General features: G+C 38.3%; 1 protein-coding gene across 1 annotated transcript in view; it reads right to left on the reverse strand.

The window, feature by feature from the left end:
- pex7 (peroxisomal biogenesis factor 7) overlaps positions 1-21,343 on the reverse strand; it is a gene marked incomplete at its 5' end in the record, with an annotated part of 198,821 nt that overhangs the window by 92,210 nt on the left and 85,268 nt on the right. Inside the window, 1 exon segment of the mRNA NM_001015954.2 lies at positions 4,882-4,988. Coding sequence (NP_001015954.1) covers positions 4,882-4,988 — 107 coding nt within the window.

The raw sequence follows: 21,343 nt of genomic DNA on the forward strand, positions 1-21,343 counted from the left end.
AAATATGATTTCATTTTTCATATTGTTGGATGCCCAAAAGTGGGCGGAGCTGTGAACAGTCAATCAGATTTTACCTATTGACTTCATACGTTTAAATCTAAACTGTTGCCATTCTTTAAATGTTAAACTAGGGTCCTCAAACTTTGCAGAGCTAGTCACCAGGTAACTGTGGTTTAGAGTTAGGAAAAGTGGGTGGAGTCACCAACAGCCAATCAGATTTTACCTATTGATTTTCAATAGGGGAAATTCAACCTGTTGCCATTCTCACAATATTAACACCAGGGTTCCCAAACTTTTCACAGTTGGTCACTGAATTGTTTAATTTTGAGCCAATAAATGGTTGTTTATTTCACTAAAAACTTTTGTCGATTGATTATATATATCAGTGGGATATAACTTACAGATTCTCTTTCTTAATCTATCAGTAATATTATTTGACACTAGGGGACAGCACTTTTAGTTTTAAAAAGTGGGCAGAGCCACCAACAGCCGATCAGATTTTACCTATTGACTTTCAGTGGGGAAATCCAACCTGCTGCCATTCTCACAGTTTTAACACCAGGGTCCCCAAACCTTTCACAGTTGGTCACTAGGGGACTGCAGGTTCCGCCTTGAAAAGTGGGCTGACCCACCAACAGCCAATCAGATTTCACCTATTGAATTTTATTGGTTTGATGCCAGGGTTCCCAAACTTTGCACAGTCGGTCACTGGGTGACTATGTACTCAAGGTTAGAACAAGTGGGCAGGGCTGCCAAAAGCCAATCACATTTCTTTCATTGCTTTCAGTGGGGATATTTTAACTGCTGCCATTCTCACATGTTTAATGTCAGGGTCCCCAAACTTTGCACAGTTTGTCACTGGGTGGCTACGTTCCAAGTTAAAAAAAGTGGGTGGGGCCAACAGCCAATCAGCAAGAATTGGTACATTTAAATTTAAACTGCTGCTGTTCTATAAAAATATATATAAGGTCCCTAAACTTTGCAGAGCTAGTCACCAGGTAACTGCAGTTCAGAGCTAGAAAAGGTGGATCCAGCCACCAACCGCCAATCAGATGTCAATCGTTGACTTTCAGTGGGGAAATTTAAATTGCTGCCTTTCAGACACTATTAAAACCAGGGTCCGCAAACTTTGCACAGTGGTTTTTACTATATAACTGTGGTCCAAGATTAGAAAAACTGGCAGAGCCAACAACAGATAAGATTTCATTCAGTGACTTCACATTTTTCAAACTAACATGAAGTTTGTTCTCACACTTACCTTTCTAGTCTTAATATTGTTAGCATAGCCTGCTTCTGTAAGGCTAAAGTGCATTGTTCACTTCATAATTAATTATGGCCCAATCCCTAAATCTATTTATATTCTGTTTTTGTGCATGAGAAAACTCTCACTATAGAGGGTCCTGTCCACTGCCAAAAAAATCGCTCATGCACAGTCATAGCATTCAGATTCTAACACATGTAGATTTGCACAACTGTACACATGTACAGTTATTTTGGGTAAAAAAACATTTGTTGATTTTTACCTAAAAAAAGATTTTACTGTCAATGCAAAACAGTGTGACCAATAATCGCATTGATTCTATTGTTTTAGACTTTTTTTTCGGTTCTAGGTGTTGATTGCTTGCTTGTGCCTTAAAAACTTAATTAGAACAGCAAAAATATTAAACCTGCAATTCTGACCACTGATCTCACTAGGTGGAAAAATATGTATATTTGGTTTAATTGAATTTTAGTAATTTACTTGCACTGTTCATTGTTCTTAAAAAGTATGTGTTAATTGTTTTCAATTTGGTCCCTCTACAAGCCATATAATTGGGCACCAAACTGATTTCATATTTAGAATGTTAGTACTTAGTGGAGCATATTATGGGGTAAAATGCAAGCTTTGAAATTCGAAAAATTAAAAATGTTTACAAAAAACTCTAAGCTTAGCACAGTGTTGTAGTTTGTCTAGCCATTGTGCATTAGATAAAATATGTCCTTTTTAAAAATATGTGGTTTTCTGGGGTCTTCACACTGTTAGGGGTGTATTGCGACCCAGCAGCAAAATTAATATGCACAACTAAACATCAAACTATTCAGTAGAATCCTGGCATTTTTTTAAGGATGCACTGCATTTTGGTAGTTGTTGTAACTGAAGTGATCACCATTGACAATCTGTATGCATAAATTTCTTTTTTGGGCTCTTTACACGGAACAGATTCTGAACTGAAACTGTTGACCTGACATTTATGTTTATGGTGGTTTATATTGTTTATTTATATATATATATATATATACTTACACAAAGGATGGCACACCGCTATATAACATACCTCGGGTGCTCGGTAAAAGGTTCCAATAGTGTAAAAAAGACTAGCAACACCGGGATTTCTTGTGAAAAGTTAAAAACATATATTTAAAGTAACATGAACAGCCATATATATATATATATATAGCATAAAATAATCCATGGCCGGCACACCCTTAAAATTCAAAAAAAAATTTTTTATTGAAAACTCATTGTTTAAAAACCAACGTTTCGGTCCTCATTAGGACCTTTATCAAGGATTCTTGATAAAGGTCCTAATGAGGACCGAAACGTTGGTTTTTAAACAATGAGTTTTCAATAAAAAAATTTTTTTTGAATATTAAGGGTGTGCCGGCCATGGATTATTTTATGCTAAATACTCAGATTTTGGCTGTGCACCCCACAGAATATTAAAGCCTTGGAGTGCAGACACCATCAGGACTGATATATATATATATATATATATACATTCACGGTCATGGCCAAAATTGTTGGCACCCCAGAAATTGTTCCAGAAAATCAAGTATTTCTCACACAAAAGTATTGCAGTAACACATGTTTTGCTAAACACATGTTTATTCCCTTTGTGTGTATTGGAACAGAACAAAAAAGGGAGGAAAAAAAGCAAATTGGACATAACGTCACACAAAACTCCAAAAATGGACTGGACAAAATTATTGGCACCCTTAACTTTTTGGTTGCACACCCTTTGGAAAAAATAACTGAAATCAGTGGCTTCCTATAACTATCAATAAGCTTCTTACACTTCTCACCAGGAATTTTTAACCACTCTTCCTTTGCAAACTGCTCCAGGTCTCTCTTATTGGAAGGGCGCCTTATCCCCATTGCAATTTTAAGATCTCTCCACAGATGTTCAATGGGATTTAGATCTGGACTCATTGCTGGCAACTTCAGAACTCTCCAGCGCTTTGCTGCCATCCATTTCTGGGTTCCTTTTGACGTATGTTTGGGGTCATTGTCCTGCTGGAAGACCCAAGATCTCGGAAGCAAACCCAGCTTTCTGACACTGGGCTCTACAGTGCCACGCAAAATCCTTTGGTAGTCCTCAGAATTCATGATGCCTTGCACACATTCAAGGCACCCAGTGCCAGAGGCAGCAAAACAACCCCAAAACATCATTGAACCACCACCATATTTCACTGTAGGTACTGTGTTTTTTTCTTTGTAGGCCTCATTCCATTTTCGGTAGAATAATGTGCTTTACAAGACGTTTTCCCAGAAGGAATGTGGCTTACTCAAGTACATTTTGGCAAACTGTAGTCTTGCTTCTTTATGTCTCTGTGTCAGCAGTGGGATCCTCCTGGGTCTCCTGCCATAGCATTTAATTTCATTTAAATGTTGACGGATAGTTCGCACTGACACTGTTGCTCCCTGAGCCTGCAGTACAGCTTGAATTTCTTTGGAACTTGTTTGGGGCTGCTTATCCACTGTCCAGACTATTCTGCGTTGCAACCTTTCATAAATTTTTCTCTTCCACCCACGCCCAGGAAGATTAGCTACAGTGCCATGGGTTGCAAACTTCTTGATAATGTTGCACACTGTGGACAAAGGTAAATCTAGAGATGTTTTAACTTTGTTCAAAGGACATAAGATGGAGATAGACTTGTAACCTTGAAATTGTTGATATTTTTCCACAATTTTGGTTCTCAAGTCTTCAGACAGTTCTCTTCTCCTCTTTCTGTTGGCCATGTTTAGTGTGGCACACACAGACACACAATGCAAAGACTAAGTGAATTTCTCTCCTTTTTATCTGGTTTCAGGTGTGATTTTTATATTGCCCACACCTGTTACTTGCCCCAGGTGAGTTTAAAGGAGCATCACATGTTTAAAACAATCTTATTTATCCACAAATTTTAAAGGGTGCCAATAATTTTGTCCAGCCCATTTTTGGAGTTTTGTGTGACATTATGTCCAATTTGCTTTTTTCCTCCCTTTTTTGTTCTGTTCCAATACACACAAAGGGAATAAACATGTGTATATAGCAAAACATGTGTTACTGCAATACTTTTCTGTGAGAAATACTTGATTTTCTGGAAACATTTCTGGGGTGCCAAAGATAAGATGTCAGCAATTGCATTCATATTCCATCCATCCAGTCTCAGGCATATGGAGCAGACTATTACTTTCACACTGCATTCTGCACTTTCTAGATGTCATTTCACTTATTACATGCCCCTCAACCTATAATTGTGTAGCTAATGCATGGTCATGAGCATCAGGTCCCCCATTCTGGCACATAAACAAGATTTTGGGATGATGATGCAAAGCTTGCCTTATTAACAATGTCTACAAAACGGCACCTGTCTAGTTGCTGTGATTGTATATTCCAAGACTGAAGAAAACAAGATCTAAGTAATTTGTATAGTGTAAATATAACTTATTTTGCTTGACTAACACAATGGAAAAGCATTTGGCATTATTTATAAGGGTGGCAGGTCCCCTTTAAACTGCAATAAAACATGAAACCAGAAGTGTTAACCCATTTAACCCAACTATATGTTTTGGATCGTGAAAGGAAGGTTTAACAAGAAAGAAGGAAGTAATTAAACAAGAGACAGAAATATTTTTACCTGGTCATATTTACACCAGTCACAGCTTAAAATCTCTGCCTGATGGGCCGGAATTACTACTTTGGACACAGGTGTTTTCATATCCCAAATTCTGAGACTCTGGTCACCTAAAAAGAACAGGAATGGTAGGTAAATTGTACAACACAATAAAATGTTGCTCATATCTAGTACAGAGGGAAAACATGTAAAGATGTAAAGTCTAAGGAGAGCCACTCTACAGTTCCTCACTTTATCTTTTAAAGGATTAACAAAAGACAGAAGAGAAAAACTCCAATGGTATTTTTTTAGGTGCAGATTGTCCTTTGTTATAAGGTGTCACAGGGATTTGAATAAAATTGTTTTTACAAAGAAGGTCCTCTTTACCTCATCTTCTTATGTCCTTTGAACTAAGTTAAAACATTCTAGATATGAATGCCAGAGGCTTCTGAATAATATGTTGCCCATTTTTTATGGGTTTACCAAAGTATGTGGCATGTACAGGCCCCAAAATGCTGTCATGTCAGCAAAATGAACATACTGCTTATACTTTACTTCTGGCCCTAAAACTAACTTGACCACCAAAAAACACATAGTTTCAGAAAGTATATGGGTAAATGTGTCTTACTACTATAAAATACCGAACTGCAAACTTTGTAAAAAAAAAAAAAAGTGAATCGCTGGTGGAAAGGCATACAAGACGCTTTTTTATACAAAGGCATGTGAAATTGCCTCCTGGAGGAAACATCAGAAAAATGAACCAACGCGTATGCCTTTTCACTGACAATCCACTTTGTTGCTGGTGGAAAAGATTTTGGGGAGATAAGTCGCCCTTGGTAGCAGAGGTTTATTGAAAAAAGTCAGACAGACAATACACATGGGATGATTAACATTGATTAATATTTGTGAAATGCACAGAGCCCAAAATTAAAATAATATATTTTTATGGTAACTTTTATGGTAACTATAGTTAACAAAATTAACACTCTACCTTTAAATTATGTGTGGCAAAATAAAAAAAAAAAACTATACCCAGAAAACTAAAGCAATGTCAGAATAAGTACACATACATTTTTCTACTCCAAACTACCAAACTGCAAAGCTTTGTAAAAGTCACTAGTGTATTATGATTTTCTTTATCTTGAACTATTCTTAAGTTTCATTAGTATAGAAATTTAAAACAAAAGTATGATACTAACATACATGATATATCAGCCTGGTTACAACAATCAGAGCATGGTGCTTCATTTAGGTGCATCTGGGTGCTTCATTAAGAGAGGGGAAGGGGGTGAGGGGGATAAGGGGATAGTGTGTGGGCGGGGGGAGAGAAGGAAGGATAGAGAATAAATTGGGCAACCATTTGCACGTTAGTCCTGTACTTTTAGCATCCATTCATGGCTAGTTGGGGGGTGTTGCGATTTCCAGTGTTAAAACTTTACCTCATTTTTTTTTTATAAAAGATTTATTATTAAACAGCTAAAAAAGAAAAACAGTTACACTTGTGCATTGGCATAAGGTAGGTCTTAGTACTTATGTTAGTACTGGCGACAAGAGAGTAAGCGTGAGCACTTCCAAAGGCAACATTGGCTGGGTACGTGTTTTTCGCTAAGTGGCTACTGCCGGTGATGGGGGGGTCTCCTGGAGGAAAGGGGACTGGGGTGCCAAGACAGTCTGTCCAGTGGCGCCAGATTTGCATAAAGGTTAACATTTTGCCATTCTTATCCAGAATGGTTCTCTCTAGCGTAGCCGTATCATCAATAGCTTTTTTTCATTCTTGGGCTTTGGGAGATGTCTGGTCTTTCCAGTGCAGGGTGAGTATTTTCCTGGCATGAAACATAGCTTTCAGAATAAACAGTTTTGTGTGATTGTCCAAAGAGTCATTCAGGTCCACTACTAATAAACAGTTTCTGCCATTTCCTGTACCATCCAGTAATTTCTTTCCATAGCTTTATAATCAGGTAGCTCCAAATTTCCTGCATTTAAGAGAAAAGGTTCAGAAGTAGAAAAGAAATGGGAAAAGGGGTTTGTCAAGTGGAACAGCAAATTATGCTGGGTTATTTGGATTAGCAAGATAGCAGCTTCCAGTAGATACAAGAATAGCACTCAAAAGTAAGAAATCCAGGTTCGGCTTGTGACTTCTCCAGTTACATGGGAGTAGGAGAAAAAATAAGATATCTGAAAGTAATTCTAATGTATAGCGCTGGCTCTTTCTGAAAGCTCAAGATCAGGCACAATTCACAAAGATGGCTGCCTACACAACAATATTACAACTAAAAAAAATACATTTGTTGGTTCAAGAATTTAATTTTAAATGGTAGAGTGAATTATTTGCTATGTAAACAGTGTAATTTAGAAATAAAAAGTCACAACAGTATCCCTTTAAATTCCTACAGCATCTGCAGCTGCCGTAGAGATTATTAACCAATGTGTCTTACTAATGGTAATAAGATTCGTCAAAAATCGATTGACTCCTAATTCTAGCATTAAGAGAAAGATATAAGGAGCTGATCCAGTGTATCTGCATACTGTTGCAGAATCCATAATAGCATAGACACTGCAACATGAAATTCCAATTTACTCTATTAAAGCAAAAGCTTGTATTTACCTACAATGGCCAGGTTTGGATCAAGTTAGTGTGCTGCTTGAGCTTCTTTGCGAAAATTGCCAACAACTGCACCTCTTTACCCATAAATATGGGCTACATAAGGCAAATTCCTATGACAGGCAAATGTAATGAACTTGAAAAGACCCAATCCTGTGGTTTATATAAAAAAACAAACTACAGTGGTGTGAAAAACTATTTGCCCCCTTCCTGATTTCTTATTCTTTTGCATGTTTGTCACACAAAATGTTTCTGATCATCAAACACATTTAACTATTAGTCAAAGATAACACAAGTAAACACAAAATGCAGTTTTTAAATGAGGGTTTTTATTATTTAGGGAGAAAAAAAATCCAAACCTACATGGCCCTGTGTGAAAAAGTAATTGCCCCCTGAACCTAATAACTGGTTGGGCCACCCTTAGCAGCAATAACTGCAATCAAGCGTTTGCGATAACTTGCAACGAGTTTTTTACAGCGCTCTGGAGGAATTTTGGCCCACTCATCTTTGCAGAATTGTTGTACTTCAGTTTTATTTGAGGGTTTTCTAGCATGAACCGCCTTTTTAAGGTCATGCCACAACATCTCAATAGGATTCAGGTCAGGACTTTGACTAGGCCACTCCAAAGTCTTCATTTTGTTTTTCTTCAGCCATTCAGAGGTGGATTTGCTGGTGTGTTTTGGGTCATTGTCCTGCTGCAGCACCCAAGATCGCTTCAGCTTGAGTTGACGAACAGATGGCCGGACATTCTCCTTCAGGATTTTTTGGTAGACAGTAGAATTCATGGTTCCATCTATCACAGCAAGCCTTCCAGGTCCTGAAGCAGCAAAACAACCCCAGACCATCACACTACCACCACCATATTTTACTGTTGGTATGATGTTCTTTTTCTGAAATGCTGTGTTACTTTTACGCCAGATGTAACGGGACACGCACCTTCCAAAAAGTTCAACTTTTGTCTCGTCGGTCCACAAGGTATTTTCCCAAAAGTCTTGGCAATCATTGAGATGTTTTTTAGCAAAATTGAGATGAGCCTTAATGTTCTTTTTGCTTAAAAGTGGTTTGCGCCTTGAAAATCTGCCATGCAGGCCGTTTTTGCCCAGTCTCTTTCTTATGGTGGAGTCGTGAACACTGACCTTAATTGAGGCAAGTGAGGCCTGCAGTTCTTTAGATGTTGTCCTGGGGTCTTTTGTGGCCTCTCGGATGAGTTGTCTCTGCGCTCTTGGGGTAATTTTGGTCGGCCGGCCACTCCTGGGAAGGTTCACCACTGTTCCATGTTTTTGCCATTTGTGGATAATGGCTCTCACTGTGGTTCGCTGGAGTCCCAAAGCTTTAGAAATGGCTTTATAACCTTTACCAGACTGATAGATCTCAATTACTTTTGTTCTCATTTGTTCCTGAATTTCTTTGGATCTTGGCATGATGTCTAGCTTTTGAGGTGCTTTTGGTCTACTTCTCTGTGTCAGGTAGCTCCTATTTAAGTGATTTCTTGGTTGAAACAGGTGTGGCAGTAATTAGGCCTGGGGGTGACTACAGAAATTGAACTCAGGTGTGATAAACCACAGTTAAGTTATTTTTTAACAAGGGGGGCAATCACTTTTTCACACAGGGTCATGTAGATTTGGAGGTTTTTTTCTCCCTTAATAACGTAAACCTTCATTTAAAAACTGCATTTTGTGTTCAATTATGTTATCTTTGACTAATAGTTAACGGTTTTTGATGAGCAGAAACATTTAAGTGTGACAATGGCTTTATAACCTTTACCAGACTGATAGATCTCAATTACTTTTGTTCTCATTTGTTCCTGAATTTCTTTGGATCTTGGCATGATGTCTAGCTTTTGAGGTGCTTTTGGTCTACTTCTCTGTGTCAGGTAGCTCCTATTTAAGTGATTTCTTGGTTGAAACAGGTGTGGCAGTAATTAGGCCTGGGGGTGACTACAGAAATTGAACTCAGGTGTGATAAACCACAGTTAAGTTATTTTTTAACAAGGGGGGCAATCACTTTTTCACACAGGGTCATGTAGATTTGGAGGTTTTTTTCTCCCTTAATAACGTAAACCTTCATTTAAAAACTGCATTTTGTGTTCAATTATGTTATCTTTGACTAATAGTTAACGGTTTTTGATGAGCAGAAACATTTAAGTGTGACAAACGTGCAAAAGAATAAGAAATCAGGAAGGGGGCAAATAGTTTTTCACACCACTGTATATCTCTAACATAGAATTTTACATATAAAACCTAATACTAACTGGCCATACATATAAATATTCCTATATAAATGTTTGAAAGGATGATTTCAACCTCTAACTTGCAAGGATACCAAAATCATCAGTCTTTCCCAAATGCCACCTGTCACTCCACATTCATTCAGGGTTATATTTAACTTGTCCTTAGCTGTTAGTAGCTAGGGGTTATGGTTAATCATGGTTAATGGTTATATAAAGTTAATTAGCGTTAACAGTGAGCTGCCAAGGCACTGATGCAGCAAAGCCTGATTGATAAACCTTTGCTCTATCTACATTCAGCATAGGATACCTCAAGTGCTGTCTTGATTAAAAAGGACATTTACTGAAGTGCCTCTTTTTATATCCCCGGTAAGACCTCACTTTTTGTATGCAGGGCAGTTTTGAGCCCCAGTCCTTAAGATGGATGTTAATAAGCTGGAATAAATGCAGAGAAGTGCACATAAACTGTAGCAATACACAATGAGGAAAGACTGTCACAGTTGTTTTCTCTATAGAAAAGGGAGGGATGTGATTACTCTATAAGTACATTTGAGGACACTATAGGCATATAGCGGGGGATCTTTTTCACATAAAAAAGTTCAAAGTACAAGCAGGCCCCTTTGTACTTGAGGAGTTGAACTTTCACTTAAAACAGTGCAAAAGGTTCTTCATGGTGAAAACAGTGAGGTTGTGCAATAACGTGTTGTGTAATATTGAGATGGAAGATTCTACTTAAGCCGTTAAGAATAGCTTGAATGACTTCTTGTATAAGTATAATATTCAGACAAAAAATAAATTGTGAATATTGATCTCAAAAGCTACAGTTAATAGTATATATATATATATAGCGAACCCAGGGTGGCACTCTGCTTCAGCTCTTAGCTCGGGTGCAAGGTAAATGATTTAAATATCCAAAAAAGACCAGCAACACCGAGTTATATTCCAAAAACAATCAATTGTGTATTAAAAACGCATGAACAGCCAACGTTACGTTTCGGTCCCCATCGGGACCTTTCTCAAGGCTCAAGGCCGATGGGGACCGAAACGTAACGTTGGCTGTTCATGCGTTTTTAATACACAATTGATTGTTTTTGGAATATAACTCGGTGTTGCTGGTCTTTTTTGGATATATATATATATATATATATATATATATATATATATATATAGTTTTATATTTTTGGGTTTTTTGAACAGGTTTGCAGATGTGTGTGTCTACATATGCATTGGGGGTCATTTGGAGGGGTTGAACATGATTGTCTTGTGACTTAATTTAATATAACTATATCTTCATTCCTCAGGGCAGAGAGATGGAGGAAACAATATATATTACAATGATAGCGAAATTGATTTCTATGGGGCTTTTTTAATGAAAAGTTTTCAATTACTGAAATGATTTTTATCATAGCTGAGAAGTAAAACCATGGGCACAGTGTAACCCCCTCATATGTATATACGTTGTTTGGCCTGGTGGCAGTACATCATTAACATATTTGGACATAATTAGAAATGAGAGGCTAAACACTCAAAGCATTTGGCTGCGGACTCAACTTTTTAGCATGGATACAACTACTGTACAAAGCCCCTAAGGCCAAAATTAGAGTTAACAATCTTGTCTCACCACCCTTTAACCTACACAGGGGAACATGCCAGGGATGCCCCCTATCCCCATTGCTATTTGCTATGGCAATAGAACCATTAGCAATAGCTTTATACGCAGATGACATTCTACTATTTCTGGCCAACCCACACAACTCATTACAAGAAATTTTCAAAACTGTTCAAGACTTTGGTTCTTATTCAGGAGTACGGGTAAACTGGGACAAATCTCAGATAATGCCAGTTGATACAATATCAACCACATCCAGACGAATGGACTAGTCAACTGACTTGGGCAGACGAAATTAGATATCTCGGCATCATTATATCCCCATCACATTCCCAATTGCAGGCCCAAAATCTAAATCCACTACTTGTAAAACTCACCTCTACCATCGCCACCTGGCAAGGTATCCCTCTCACACTATGGGGAAGAATAAACTTATTCAAAATGATATTTCTCCCTAAATTTTTATATTTTTTACGAAACACACCTGCAATCCCTAAATCATTGTTCACCAAAGTCCATGGAATTAAATTTTCCTTTCTCTGGGCAGGCACACAACCGAGGTTCTCCTAGAAATCCCTCACCGTGCCTCTTATAAGAGGAGGCCTTCAATTGCCTGATTTATACTTATATTACGTTGCAGCCCAATTGTCTCATTTGCACTCCTGGTTTCTCCCAGACGTAGACGATCGTAATATGTTACTATCGGCATCCATCCTGGGCTCATTGGAGTCTTTGACTCATTCACCACTGCACAAATTGCGTGACTCTAACCCTCTCCCACTGGTATTACAAGTATCATACCAGTCCTGGCAAATTGCCAGAAAGTTAGCTAAGTCTACCCAATATTTGCTAGCTCCACACACACCATTATGGGGTAATTCTCACTTTACACACTTTCGATTTCTGGAGGATTTTATATAGTGGCCCCGATTGGGAATCAAAACCTTGGGACAAATTCTTGACAATGATAAGTTAAAATCTCTACAACAACTCTCAGAACAGCTGCCAGTCCAAAGAATTGATCAGTTCAGGTACATGCAATTAAGACATGCCTTCAAAGCCCAATTTGGAACATACAATGTACCATATCATAACTACCCCACCGACTCCATACTTTGAAACCCCAACCCCAATAAATTGGTATCCAAGTTATACACTGTGCTACAGGGCACCATCAAATCCCCCTTTGACAGAGTGCTTGCTAAATGGCACCAATCTATCCCTACTATCACTGAGGAACAATGGGAAGAAGCAACAGACTCGGCATATAACGTCCTGATATCCACTAGGGACAGACTGATAAACTTCAAAATACTTCATCAATTCTACTATACCCCAGCTAGATTGAATAAAATCTACCTGGATAGAACATTGGAATGCCCCAGGTGTCAGGCTAACCAAGCCGACTTCTACCATATCATGTGGTCCTGTCCCCAAATCCAAAAATATTGGAAAGGGATTATGAAATGTCTAAATGACAACCTAGCTATAACTCACATCATAGCACTTGAATTCTGTCTCTTTGGAATCATGGATGAAATAATACCACTCAATAAGTCTTGCATATTATGCAGGACAATACTATTTTATGCCAAAAAAAACATAAATATGCAATGGTTAAAACCTGTCACCACCACTGTCTCTCAATGGCTGAACCTAGTTAACAAAATGTTACCAATGATCAAACTTATCTATGAAGCTAAGGGTGCCCCAGATAAGTATGATAAGATATGGGGCTCATGGGTAGATATATATCCTTTGTCTTAAGGACACCCGGCAATGCCAAACAATACGGGTCAGAGATAGACTCAACTTCACATGGTATAGGCTCTCAAACAAAAACCAGCAATAAAATTAATTTACAAATGTTGCTTTAATGCAATGTACTCTGTAATATGTCTCCTCTCGATATATATATTGCATTGACATCTCCTGTATACTAATGACTGCTGAATGACAATTGTTTGTTATTATATGTTGTTAAACAAAATAAATAAATACTTTAAAAAAAAAAAAAATGAGAGGCTACTTTTATTCACTGAAGGAAAGGGTGTTGATGGCAAAGATGAAAGTCATGACAGACAGAACTCATCTAGAATGGCATTTGTTGCCAGTTACAGTGAGGGTCTTCAGATTGTCTATCACAACATTAGAAACATATTTCTATTTGCTACACAGATTCAAGAGTTTAATCAGTTTCTGCTGGCCCTTTACATAATAAATTAGTTAGGCCTCTGGTGTAAGTCATAAATACCCTTCCAATAAGAGAACACTTTGAGGGCCTTGGGCATAATTTTGGAGACTTTTTTTGTCACTACGCAGATATTGGAGGATAGGAGGGGAGAAATAATAATACCTGAAGGGCAGGATTACAATTTATTTGTCAAGTGGACTATTAAGTGTTTATTCATAAAGTAGACAGTATTAAAAAAAATATTTATGAATGCAAACAATATGTATCAATATATTTCATACTGTAAATACACTTATATTATCTTTAAATATATGTAGTAGAGAAATGTATGGGTATTGGTCTATAGAGATATAGAACTACTGTATGTCTGGTAATCCAAAAATGTTAATTAAAGAGGACCTTCATGATAAACTTTGTTAATATACTTTTATTGACTACATTATTTCCTAATATACATACATTCAAAGCAATTTGAGAAAGACACACCTCTCAAGTTTCTACTGAACAACATGAACCTTCTCTCCAAATTGCTGTGATGCAGGGGGTCAACAACTCCCTATTACAGTTATCTTTCTATATGTAGTGCTTAGCACAGGGGTGGGCAAACTTTTTGGCTCACGGGCCACATTTACTTACCCCCGGGCCAGACCGGGGAGGGCCAGGCCAGCGTTACGCCCCCTTCGTCTCTTTAATTCCGGCCCGCCAATGACACCAAGGGGTATATTTATCATGCTGTGTAAAAAGTGGAGTGAAGCATTACTGGTGATGTTTGCCCAGGGCAACCAATCAGCAATTACATTTCAACAGTTAGAAAATCAAAGCAAACCATCTGATTGGCTGCTATAAACAACATCACCGGTGAAGTTTTACTCCACTTTTTACACAGCATGATAAATATACCCCCAAGTCTCGCGTGATGAGACTTGGCGTCGTCGGCGGGCCGGATTAAAAAGGCCAAGGGGCCGGATGTGGCCCGCGGGCCGTAGTTTGCCCACCCCTGGCTTAGCAGGTCAAACAATCATTGACCATTGTGGCCTCAAGCACTTATTGCGCATGTACTGGGTTTTTAAGTTTTACCAAAATGTCACTATGGAAAATGGGTTCTGCAGTGTAAACATAATGCAATTAAGTTAAAGTAAGCTCCTAGACTGATGTTTTGCTACCTACAAATAAGTGGAAACAAGCTAAATGCTAATCCAAGCAATCGTCGGCAGTAGGAAAGACTAGACAGACTGATCTTTTTATAATAACCAAATTAAACTTTTATAAAATAATTTTGGAAATGAAACACTTTGTCAGATTTCTCAGCATTACTGCAATATACTTTTTGCTGGATACCAAGCTATATATAAATATTGTGCATAACCTGGGCAGTCTGTTTAAATTTGTACATGAACTGTATCTGTATGTGTTAAAAGACAGAAGCATTGCTACAGTAGTAATTTAGGTTACCAAATGGAGACCTACTTTGTTTGAAGTATCTGCACCGGCTGTGCTAGGAATTAGTTCTAATTAAAATGAAACAAATGCTTGCTACATATTCATACAAAGGTCTGTTTGCATATAAAATTGTATTTTTACACAGAACACTGCAATCATTAACTTAAGTACTTTCCTCGAGAGCCAAAAGCAGTCACTTCCCAAAGGGGCAGGCAGTCTCTCAGATTGAATATTTATACAGTGTTTTTAACGGAAGATCTGTCTGGTTACTAAAAATGCACACAACCTGTGATTTTGAAATATTTTTGGGTTGAAATTGCTTGTTAAATGACAAAGAAGCAGACATTCTTGAATCATTTCCTTTTTTTTGATAAAGATTAATTCTATAACCAAGGCAGTGGCCTGCAGGAGGGATAAGGAGCACATCCAGAAAAAAATGTAAGTTATTGTCACTTTGGGGCAGATCGGGGGTGGGCCAGGGGCCAGGCTTAAGAGTATTACAAACTGCAGTTGCACTGCAGGTAAATTTGTAATACCAGCCCTGTCCTTGGCAGGTGTTTTAAGGTGGAAACCTTGGGTATAGAATTAATCTTTATCAAAGAAAAGGGAAATGATTCAAGAATGTCTGCTTCTTTGTCATTTAACAAGCACTCCACCCATTTGATGTCATCAGCCCACCCCCTTTGTACCGCTCCCTAGCTGCCGGTAAAATTTAGTCAGAAAGGTTGCAACAGGAGATTGCTGCTTGTAATAGTATTGCCCTTGGATGACATACAGTATTGCTGTTTTAATTAATCTTAGAATTGTTTTTTATAAATTGAAATGTTTTATTAAATTTACAAGAAATTATGCAACATGAGAAAATGACCTTTGGTCCCATTTTGCAGAAACAGAAAAAGGCAAATGAAAGTTGTAATAATTGCAAGAAATAAATACAGAAAAAAACATAAAATACATGAGAAATAGAAAAAAGAAAAAATGTGAATTAAAAACAAAAAACGTCAGCTGGGTTTTGTTACATTATATTTAGATAATGAAAAGGCTGTTGGTAGGTATTATGTTTGGTCTATATTAAAAGTTATCCTAAACATGCAAGGCGGAAAATAGTAAGATCATTTTCATGTGCTAACCAAGAAAGCCAGATCTTATTGTATGCTTCCATATTATTTTGCATTATATAAGTCAGTTTTTCATTGGTTGCTATATTAATTATCTTTGCCTTCAGCATTGTCAGAGGGATGGTAGGTTTCTTCCTAATCTTTCCTCCTAATTTTTTATCTTCACTTTTAGTCATTTAAAAACTGCTGTTCTGATCCCCTTGTAATTGTCAGTCATGTGTGCTTGGCTGGCCTCATAGGCGGATTTTCCATAAGGCTAGGGTAGGATAAGCCTCCCCAAACCTGCTTGGCACATTAAAAAACAAAACAAAAAAAACCTTACTCCGTTTCTGCACTGTGCTGGAAATCTGTACCTGCAAGCCCGTTTTGCTGTGCTCCGATTAGATCTTTCTTCTTGTGGATTCTCCAATCAGAACACAGCTTTCTTGACAGACAGTAAAATTGACCAATCAGAGCACAGATGCATACAGGGATCGGGAGATTTTGCGAACTGGAAGCAGTGTGAGCAGAAATGAGGACTGAAAAGAAGAATCTGCAGCTGTAACTTTACCTAAGAACCAACTCTCAACTTTTGCTGCAGATTTCATCCCACAGGCACTATACACGGGCGCTATACATGGGCTCTATACACGGGCGCTATACACGGGCGCTATACACGGGCGCTATACACGGGCGCTATACACAGGCGCTATACACAGGCACTATACACAGGCGCTATACCCACACAGGTACTATACACAGGTACTATACACAGGTACTATACACAGGCACTATACACAGGCACTATACCCACACAGGTACTATACACAGGCGCTATACACGGGCGCTATACACGGGCGCTGTACACGGGCGCTGTACACGGGCGCTATACACGGGCACTATGGACGGGTACTATAGACGGGTACTATACACAGGCACTATACAGTCCTAAAGAATCACTAGCTGACATTAAATTGTTTTTTTGCCTGACCTGACATCTATAATAATTTATAATCTATCCCCTACCCTAACACATGGAGGGTAAGTTAACTCTTTCCCTCTGAAAAAGCTCATTGTGTGTTTGTATATTTTATATTACTTTTTTTTTTGTCATTGTTTTGTTCATTTATAGTTAGTTACAGTGGGGCCAATGTTGTGTATCAGTGCCAGTGTTATAGTGCCAGGGCCTGAATATCTGCCATCAGTACCCACTGCTTCTCACTGTATATAATGTGCTGGGTTTGTAAATACGGACTGCGTCTCACTGTATATAATGGGGAGTCAGTACCCACTGCCTTTCTTGCTATAAAACTAACATAAACACATCTAAAGGGGTGGTTCACTTTTAAGTTAACCTTTAGTATGTTATAAAATGGCCTATTCCTAGCAACTTTGCAATTGGTCTTCCTAATTAATTTTTTTGAATAATTTGCCTCTCTTCTGCCTCTATACAGATTTCAAATGGGGGCCATAAAATATTGCTCTGTGAGGCTACAATTTTATTATTATTATAATTTTGTATTACTTATTTTTCCAAGTAGGCCCCTTAACTATTCATATTCCCATCTCTTGTTTAAACCACTACCTGGTTGCTAGGGTAAATAAGACCCTAGCAACCAGATAGCTGCTGAAATACCAAATGGAGAGCTGCTGAACAAAAAGCTAAATAACTGAAAAACCATTAAAAATAAAAGTGAATTCGAATGCGAACTAGCCCTTGAAGCGAACTGATCAGAAACACAAATGTTTGCAGATCCCCTAACAGAAGTGCGCGTATGAATACTTTTACATACTAAACATTTTAGGGTAAAAAAAAGCACCCCCCACACTTTTGGATACTACAGTATCCCTGGGAGTCAGTGGGAACGGCAAGAGGTAGTTGGGAGGTTAACTTTTTATGCCAGCAGCGAATCCACTAGGTGTCACATTAGCTGTAGGTCAGTCTGTGTACGGCCAATATTTAGCCTCCACAAACAAAAAAGTCACCCTCCTCCTATGGCTGGCCTCTAGTTATTGCTACTGCAGCATTTCCTAAAGACAACTTTAAAGACAAAACTAAAAAAACTATTGTAATTGCTATGTGCAGGAAATAGCTTCCTGAAAGAGTGGTACTGACTTATTCCACATTAAAACCTTCAACATTTTTAAACAAAATATTGTCAGATGTCAGAATGATACATCCATTTAACCACTGTCATAGGTCATTGAAAAAATCTTTAAATATCTGCCTAAAAAGCAAACAGAAACACTTTTGAACGACTTTTAATGTGCAAATGACAGAATAATGATAAACTGATATAAAGGGCTTTGAATGCTGTATCAACAATTATGGTTATGCATATTTATCCCTCCTTAAAACTTGATTGTTATATTATTTTCACAGTGAAAATAATGTCTTACTAATCATAACTTGTGTTTGCCTTGTTATTTTCGAATGCTGCCACTGCAGCTGTTCAGGCAAGCAAAATTATTCTGAATTACACAAAAGTGCTGCAAATAGGGTGGGTGGAAAATAGAAAGCAGGAGAGAAAAGAATCACAATCAGCTTCAGCACAGAATGCGTTGTTAGTGAAGGTGAGCAGCTTTCTTAACAATCCATAGTTTCCCACATTCTGCACTGATCAAGTACCTTCCTTACAACTCATATCATAAAAAAATCAAAGGTGGTTCAAACGAAAGGCTGACAGAAGAGGTTGCTACCTAAAAAGAATTATATTCAATGTACCATCTCTAGACCAGCAAGGTTAAAAGAAAATAGACAAAACAGCATTGCTATTATAGCTGTGCAAAATGGACCAGATGTCTCTTCAGCACAGACAAGCTACAGATTTTGAAAAACCTCATTGATACCCAATGAAAACCAAACATACTAAATAACTGATAGAACAAGAAGAAAAGGCTTGTAAATGCAAATGTTTTCAATGAATCAAAGAAGGAATTGTGCATTTAATAATGTATTGTAATATATCGTTTTCTATGGTGTTCACAAAGACAAATACTGAACTATCAGATACTGCAATCAAATACCACCAGCTGATGTAAACAGAACCTTATCTGTGCTCCCTCAGAACAACGGACAGGTAATAAGGTACACAGCTCTCGCTGCCTTGGCTGAGCTACAATGTTCCTAAGCTGCTATTACTCTCTCCTTTGGTGGTAGTGGAGAATCTGTCCTGCATTTTAGCAAGTGAGAAATCAAGTGTTCCTGCTGCATCCTGTTCATTTTAAAGTCAATGGCAGATGGGGTGCTGTCACCCAAAAAATCATCACATCATCATAACACTGGTTCAAACAAATCTGGAGCCCAACAGAGAATGCACTCACAGGACACTGCAAAGTTCTTTGGAACTAAGTAAATTGCTGGTAATTTTCTGCACTCCTTACCTACTCACTTGGGTACATCGCACATGTAGTATTTTAATTGCAATACTGCTCTTAGAGAGAACTATGGCAATCAATACACCTTTAATTTCCTTTTGCCCAAGTGGTGCTTGTGGGTTCACATTTAAGTGCTACCTGCCTTTCACCCCCAATGTCTGCCATAGACAGAGCTTTTCAATGTGAATCATTTAAAGGCTAGTAGGGGTGTATGGGTGTTGCATGCACCATAGTCCTTAGCCATCTGCAAAAAACTATTCCAAGTAGCTTGTGTTAAACACACAGGAGTAAGACTAAATCTCCCTACATATGTGGCTACATTACACAGTATTGTTATAGTTGACTAAAAGCCAATGACATTAATTGCCTATTGAGTGTAGTAAATACAAGAACTGTACGGTATCTTTTTTGGATCAGGGCTGATCAGCCTGTAGCCCTCTGCTCTCAGTTCTTCCCTTTACAGTATACAATTTAAACCCCAAAACTCCTTTGCTAAAAATGGACAGAAGAATGGGACCATTCTGCCTATTGTTTTAATTTTAAAAAATCCAGTTTCTTAATTTTTTTTATTGCCAATATAAAACAATCATTTGAAAGTTAGGCTCCCACCACTCACCACTTCAAACAATTTGTTCAGAACTGCCTATCTACCTTTAAACAAACAAACCTTTCCCTTATCCCTTAAGGTGGCCATACACGCACCGATATTATCGTACGAAACCTCGTTTCGTACGATAATCGGTGCGTGTATGGTATGTCAGCGAGCCGACCGATGTCGCAGGAAGCTGCTGAAATCGGTCGGCTCGTCGATCGGCCAGGTTAGAAAATTTTGATCGGGCGCCATAGAAGGCGCCTGACCAAAATTCTCCCTTCAGAGCTGAATCGGCAGAAGGAGGTAGAAATCCTATTGTTTCTACCTCCTTACCTGCCGATTCAGCCCTGAATGGTGTGTGGCGGATCTGACGATGTTTCGTGCGACTGATGGTCGTACGAAACATCGTCGGATCGCCACGTGTATGGCCACCTTTATTCAAATGCAAAATTATTAGTCACACCCCCCCCCCCCACCAAAATCTTTGTACCCTTGAGGAGTTATTTAGGCAATTTCCAGAAGGAGTAAACTTATGAAAATTACATGCAAATGGGATCACAAATTCTGTGACCACCGAAAGACTCCTTAAACAATTTGTGGCATTGTTCCAAAATCAAACAGTGCTTTGTCAAAGGATCTGAAATGCGGGTCAAATGTAGAGGGGGGGTTTGATTGCGTGAGGAATGAACTCAGGATACCAGGAAAACTGCCGGTGGGCCCAGTTGTAAGTGCTCCTGACAATTTGGCCTGGAGAAATAGATGGAAGAATAGATGCTAACGTAAATAAAAGATACTAAGAGAATAAAGGAGACTAGGAAAAAAATTGGTTGGGAAGCAGGCCTAGGGTCTAAGGTTTTCTGTTGGTCCCCTGGGTTCCCAGTCCAACATTGGGTGAATTAATTTTTGAATACGTTTTCCTTCTGGGCTTAAAGGAGATGTAAAGCCTACATTTGCCTACAATGTATATCAGTTGGGCATGTCTCCCCCACCCAAATGGCATAATTTGTGCGCCTCCTCAGATTCATTGCAGCGTCAACAGAGGTTGGAACTGTTGGGGTACATTCTATGGAGTTTAACTGGCGTGCCACCTAGTGACCAGTATATATATTGCCTTGTTTATTCTTGCTTCTCTTGATGCTTTATGGACTATTCTGAAGATCCTTTCCCCTAAGCCAGGGGAGATAGAGTTAAGGTTAAGATATATGTATGTAACTGATTGTAATTCCATACATCTCTAGGATGTGAGCCCCACTATTTTGAATTTCTGCCAGTGATATTACTCTGTTATCTGTCTGTTAAAAGTCACTGATTTTTGTGGGTTGTTTCCCTATTTTGTTCCACCTATTA

Source organism: Xenopus tropicalis, chromosome 5 (assembly GCF_000004195.4).
Source record: "Xenopus tropicalis strain Nigerian chromosome 5, UCB_Xtro_10.0, whole genome shotgun sequence".
Lineage (NCBI taxonomy): Eukaryota > Metazoa > Chordata > Amphibia > Anura > Pipidae > Xenopus > Xenopus tropicalis.